This window comes from Haliotis rubra, unplaced genomic scaffold (assembly GCF_003918875.1).
Source record: "Haliotis rubra isolate DU_JTF1 unplaced genomic scaffold, ASM391887v1 Scf99, whole genome shotgun sequence".
Classification (NCBI taxonomy): domain Eukaryota; kingdom Metazoa; phylum Mollusca; class Gastropoda; order Lepetellida; family Haliotidae; genus Haliotis; species Haliotis rubra.
Genome location: NW_025767734.1, coordinates 1,611,315 through 1,617,971, shown reverse-complemented (window position 1 = coordinate 1,617,971; position 6,657 = coordinate 1,611,315). Strand labels below are relative to the sequence as shown.

The 6,657-nt window shown below is 37.5% G+C and overlaps 1 protein-coding gene across 1 annotated transcript in view; it reads right to left on the bottom strand.

Moving 5' to 3' along the window:
* Positions 1 to 4,758: 4,758 nt before the first annotated feature.
* Positions 4,759 to 6,657, bottom strand: part of LOC124265639 (protein FAM193A-like) — a 34,180-nt gene continuing 32,281 nt past the window's right edge. Inside the window, 1 exon segment of the mRNA XM_046700432.1 lies at positions 4,759 to 6,034. Coding sequence (XP_046556388.1) covers positions 5,929 to 6,034 — 106 coding nt within the window. The 3' untranslated portion in view covers positions 4,759 to 5,928.

The following is a 6,657-nucleotide window of genomic DNA, read 5'->3' as shown; positions in this document are numbered from 1 at the left end:
GCAACCCATGCTTGTCATAAGAGGCAACTAACAGGATCATTTGGTCAGGCTCACTGTATCCGAATTGCATAGATTGATGCTCATGCTGTTGATCACCAGATTGTCTGGTCCAGACTCGATTATTTACAGACCGCCACCATATAGCTGGAATATTGCTGTGTGCGGCGTTCAACAACAACCAAACCAAATCTAACCAAAGATCATAAGTATGCTTATAATATATGGGCAAGATGCCTTGTTGAGGATTCTGGGTTACAGTTTGTCCCAGCAGCCCTTGCTGGTCATGAGTGTAGTGGTTAGAGCGTCCGCCCAGAGAGCGGAAGGTCGCGGGTTCGATCCCCGACCGCATCATACCAAAAGACGTTAAAATATGGTACTTACTGGTCCCTGCCTGGCGCTCGGCATTAATGGGTACAACAAGGACTGGTCGGCTCGGAGTCAGTATAATGTGTCTGATTAGGGTATTCATGCTTCACTGCGGCATGGTATCTCAGTGGGCTAGCACTATAAAACCAGCTTCAGTCTGGGCTAGTACAAGCAGCCGCACATACACCTACACACCCATGCATGTCGTCATATGAGCGAAATATTCTCAAGCACGACGTTAAACCCAATTTCACCTCACCTCACCTTGCTGGTCATGAAAGGCCACCAAAAGGATGAGGTGGTCAGGCTGAATGACAAGCAATATGAATCGATGTTCACAATATCAACCACTTGATTATCTGGTCCTGACCTGATTCTTTACAGGGTGATGTCATACAGCTGAAATTAACAAGAAAATCTGCCTTGTTGAAAATGCCAATTACCAAAATACACATACATGCCCTATATTTTCTGAAAAGCATATAGGTATTGCCAACAACACCAAACTGTTCCAAGTAGATATCTGCATTTGGTCTCTTTCATCATTAAACAGTCTTCTTTCCTTGTTAAACATTTTCTAAATCTCTTTGATTTTATCTATAGATGAATAACCCCCATATCAGGTGAGCTACAGGTCCATTTGACTATTTTCTGAATAACTCCTTTACAATAATATAAACCTGAAAGGTTGTTAGTGGATCACATGATGACAGATATCCATAGAATAATTCCTGCAGGAAATAGAATGTTTAATGCTGACTATTTCATAGTGTCTGTCTACTGCAGTAAACAACCCCAAGTCACTGTTGCTTCCCATTCTCTTATCCTGCTTGCATGACTGATGGGAAGCCATCATTTTTAACATTTACAAAACTTAGCCTTTTGGTGGAAAAATGTTTGTTTATACTTTCAAGAACTAAGTGTTAGTGAAATTAATATCTTGTTCGAGATTTCAAAAGATAGAGCTTCAAAGTCGAAAGTTCTAAAGACATGTCTCAATGTAAAACATACATACTGATTTTAACGCTGTATTTAATGACATTGATGTAATTTATATATTCTATAATGGTAATGCCAGAGTCGGTGTATTTGTGTATGTACTGAGTTTGTTATACAGGCCAATCCCGAGGAGTTGCCTCTATTATGAGGGGCGATGCTTTTGATTTCTAGAGACTTTTGTCGTAAGTCCCAGTTTAGTTGTATATAATTTTTCTAGAGTAGTAGTGTGTGAATCAGATTATGTATAGTCGGGATGAGTATACATCAAAATTCATATAAATTTAATTTACAATTTTAAACAGTTTTTCTCAGCAAAACAATATAGTTGTTGGTCCTGTTTACTTTTCAGATATGAAATATAGGATCAGTGTTCAAAGGAAAATTCATTTTATAACTGAATGTGAACTTTCTAGATAAAAAATTGTTCTCAATAGTTTTCAGCTGACGAGGTGCTCACATTTCTTTTATTTCAGACTCTTCCCTGGTTGAATCGGTTCTGTTTGTGACACAATATGTTGTACTCGATGTGCTCTATGCACCTCACTACAAGTTCAGGTGTATAACATTCCCTCTGTATTCCCCAGGCTGATGAGCTGCATCAGGAGCTGCTTGCACGCCGAGAAGAGCTGGAGTATCGTTTCCGGGCCTTCACAGCTGACATCGCCTCTGGCTTCTCCAACAACACCCGGATAAAACACTGACTCTTCCTTCTTGCCTTGGACATTGTCATATAAACAGGACCATCCACAAACCAATGAACTGTATACATTTGAACATGTGCTTTCATATTTTGTCATCTGTCATGAGTTGGCAGTGATAAGAACCTACTTACAAAACCAGGTTTGTTCCATTGATATCATGACTACAACAAGCATTTTGAACTCATCGCCAGTAACATGTACAGGTATATTTTTTATGTATATATTGTACCCTAATAATGATTAAATTATTATTTAGTGACGACTTAGCAGAGCTTGCTATCATCTATTTTTGCATAGCTTTCATTTCTTAATTTATTTATATTTGTTATGAACGTACAGCTAAAATTAAAGGATGATTTCTTCCTTAATTTGTATGAATCTACACGGAAAATTTGCAGACACAGAGAGGGTAATTACTGTGTTAACTTCTACGGACATTTCGTTCTTGTTTGAATAATTTCAGTTTCTTATGCTTAGAACAGAAAGTTGCATCCACTGCCACAAGTTTCAACAATAAGATGATGTAATTGTTTCCCAGTATATTATTATGCAAGAAATAAAATTTGAACCACCTGTGCCTTCAACAAGAACCAAAATCATGAAGTCACTTTGTTAAAGATTTGTGTATCTAGTTTCTAGTCAACTGTACATAAGATCTTGTTCATGAAAACCTTTATACTGTTCTTTATTGCAAGTATTCTGTAAAGTTTGAATAAAATGTTTTACTCTGAAACAATGAATGTACAGTGTTTGGGTGAGGCAATCCTTGAGGAGGGTGTCTGTCTTTGGTATATATATTTACAACACCTGATTCACATCTAGTGGCAAATAGTGCAAGCCTGACTTGTCAGCATGTTTCATAATTTCCCACTAGACCACAGGACCCGTGAGTGGACAATAAGTAGCGGTCCTGTCTGTACTTCACTGGTCCTAAATAACATTTGTTGATTTACTTAACACGTTCAATACAAAATTCACTAGCCACCTGGACAACTGCAAACTTATCATTTAGTGGTCCTGATGAACTTTTACTAGCCAGGACCAGCATACATTTCGCACACTGGTGAGTGAGTGTTTTTTGGTAAAATTATAGTAAACTTTTATCAGTATCACAGAACAAGAGAAATGGGGAATCAAACCCGGGTCTTCAGCATGACCAGCAAATGCTTTAACTGTCGCCTCATGTTGTGTAAATGTATTACAACAAAGGAATAAACTGCAGCAGGAATGGCACAGGATCCTAATGTTGAAAATCAGATGCCTACAGAATTTGTTTTTAGTCAAATTCGTTGTGTGGTCTGGATTCTGATCCGTCGGTGTTGTTGAAATTGACTCTTTTTGACTTGCCAGTTTGACACACCAGTCATTTTTTTAATCTGGCATATACCTGAAGTGGGTGGTGCTCATTAATGCTTACAGGATATTTCAGGATACGTTGTACACTGAATTTATTTAACTTCTTTAAGTGACAAAAGCTGGTATAATAAAGATAACTTTGATGGAGAGACAACTTCTTGATTGCAAGAGAATGTGTTGGTGTAGATCCTTACAGTTATCAAGCAATTGATAATGTCGTATCTACTGCAAAAAGAAAATGTTTATCTCTAAAATTATATTGTTCCTCTTAATCCAGTTTTGCTTCTGAGGACTATTGTTGACTTTCATAATTATCTTTTCTCCTGCCAACAAATAATACCATTGTGTAATCAGTTGGACAGAATTTCAAATATGTTCTATAGCTTATTTATTTTGGATACTACAAGGTCAGGGTCAGCCACTATCTGATATCTGCACAAGATTACATATTGCACATTTCTGGGTCAATTCACATTCTCAAGGGAAGGTCATATGCTTATTGGCCATCCGAATTTCAGGAATATTATACTGGGGTACTCTCTTTTTTAAGTATGTTTTTTGTTACTTATTTAACACATCACATTCCAGATATATGCTGGCAACCTCAAATATTGTATTTAGACATGGAGCATTAATCCACATAGCCATAATTACACAGATTAACGTACAATTGCAATTACAAAAAATGCTGATGATCAACAAAAGAAACAACTCGCCACTCATATGACCTTCATTTCACTTACTATTTGCTGTAACATCTTATAGTGAAATATGTACCTGTACAATGTATTTACTATTTAATCTCACATTTTTATTAAGAAAAGTAATTAAATTCAGTAATGTTTAGGTGTGTTTCTTGACTTTTTAAAATTTTGACTAACTTGACATTCTGTTTTGACCATTATTTGCTCTCAATGTTCAACTTCTCTGAACTTGCCAGTCTCATTAAGTTGACTTTCGGTATGTATGGTTTTTTACTACCGGTACATATTTTGTGTACTAATTATGAGAATATTTGGTCATCAGTATTTCTCACAAAAATTTGAATATCTACTGACAGTAAAAACTTTGAAAGTAATCTGTGTTTCAGCTGCATGTGTGATATCTTATGTTCATGAGCATGTTGATAGGTAAATATTGTGCCGAGTTGGTACAGATGCATCAGGTTCTGTTATGAGTGAGTTGGGACCAGCAACATCACGACAAGGACACCAGAAATGGGCTTCACACATTGCACCCATGTGGGGAATCAAACCACTTTAACCACAAAGCTACACCAGGTTCTGTTATGAAGCTTATGTCAGCTGAACATATATAATTGACAACACAAAGTCAGTTTCTGTAAAAAGGGTAACTTTAGTTTATAGGATAATATACAGGCTAAAATACAGCAGGGTAAATCAAGCCCAACAAACAGAATTTTGCCTGCGTCATCATGAATGAAAAAAAAATGTGATTATTCCATGCATCACTCAATCTTCCGTACAAGCCACGCAAAGTCAACTAGGCAAACTACAAACAATAGCGCTTGACTGTGTCTCCCGACCCAAACCATCTCATCCCTCCCCACATAATCCCCCTAACATCCAGGTAATAAATATGCAATACACAGCCAAGGCCCTGCAAACAAATCTAACCAAAACTCCATCTTGCATCACATATACTGTGGCTAAACCAGCACGGGTTTAACGTCTTGCATAGCAGCATGAGCAATGACAGGACTGAGGGACAGACAGACACTCGCTGGTGCGGTTCAGTCCCCATGCTTCTTACAGCAGTTGGTAGCTTTGCACATAGTTGGGTACAAAGAGTTGGCTTCCAACCAACCAACAATTTAACAGCAGCTCGAATTACAGGCGAGCCATAACATCATTTGATCATTAAAATCCATTTCTTCCTCTACGAGATAGTTCTCAAGAATCAGAATCAATTCATATTACCATCCAATCTTCCACAAGCTGTAAAAGTTGTCACCTTTGCCAAAGACAATAACTGTTCGTCTCACAAATCCATTCCAATGGACCTTCCAAATATCAGTAGTCTTTTCAACAACTATAACATGTACTTAAGTATGATAACTGGAGGAAAGGTTCCTCGGTGAAAAAAAACAGGAAAAAAACAAACCTCCTTGAACCAAAGATGATCTTAAACCAAATATCTGGTTTTGTCTACAAAAAAGTGTTGCTGACCTCGAGTGACAAATGAGGGCTGATGGAGGAATGGAATGCCACATTGGGAATAGTAACATTTGTTGAAGTCTAAATTCATCATGGATTATGTCCAAGTGAAATCAATAAAATGAAGATGACAAAGTGTATAATGTTCTTAGTTAATGTCGCCATGGACAAGAGCAGCAGCCATCTTGAATACAGCACTACTACAGCACACATTGTGCGACCTGGCCTGTGAGGTACACAAGTAAAACCATATTTAAAGCAAAGTCCCCACAATACTGACAATCTGTGCCCATACTGCGAAACAAACTCCACATAAAAAGCTGAGGCATTTAGCTACAGCCAAGGCCAGATTTCTTCTTAGAGAAGATGTCCTTCAGGTTGAAATTAACTTGGAGCTTCTCCTTCTTCTGAGGTTGTGGACTATCAAAACAGAATCTGCAACAAAAATAGTTTCCTTGAAACTGAGAACATATTTCTTTTTCGCCTACATTTAATGTTCATGGCAGTGTCCATCCATAAGAAAATATTACAGGGCTTGACATGAGGAATTTGATTTTACTTGCAACAAGTGCATGTTCAATTTATAACAAAGTCTGTAAGCCTAAACATGTGTTCTTGAAACATCTCTAGATTGTCGTGTCATTTTGAGGGCCATTATTGACTGCAATAAAATGACAGATATTTAACAAGATTCAGGCTTCAGCTTGAACACATTTGTGGATGGAGTCACAGACTGATGTATTAGAACCTTTAAGAGAATTATGAAATCTCATGTAACAATCATCATGTCGATCATATGCACAGAAACCAATAGTATTGACCAAGTCAATGGTTATACACAGTGGGATTATTCAGCAGGGGAGATAACTGTGAATATCAAACTGAGACCCATGAAATTGTAAAAATTAGCTATCTGGCAGTTTCGGAAGAAGATCTGCAAAAGGTTTGCAATTTATCACAGAACTTTAACATGCAAGATTGACGGCCACCAGCATAAGTAGTACATCTGATATCTATTCTAACCACAACATGCCACACTCACTGATGGTTAGCCAACT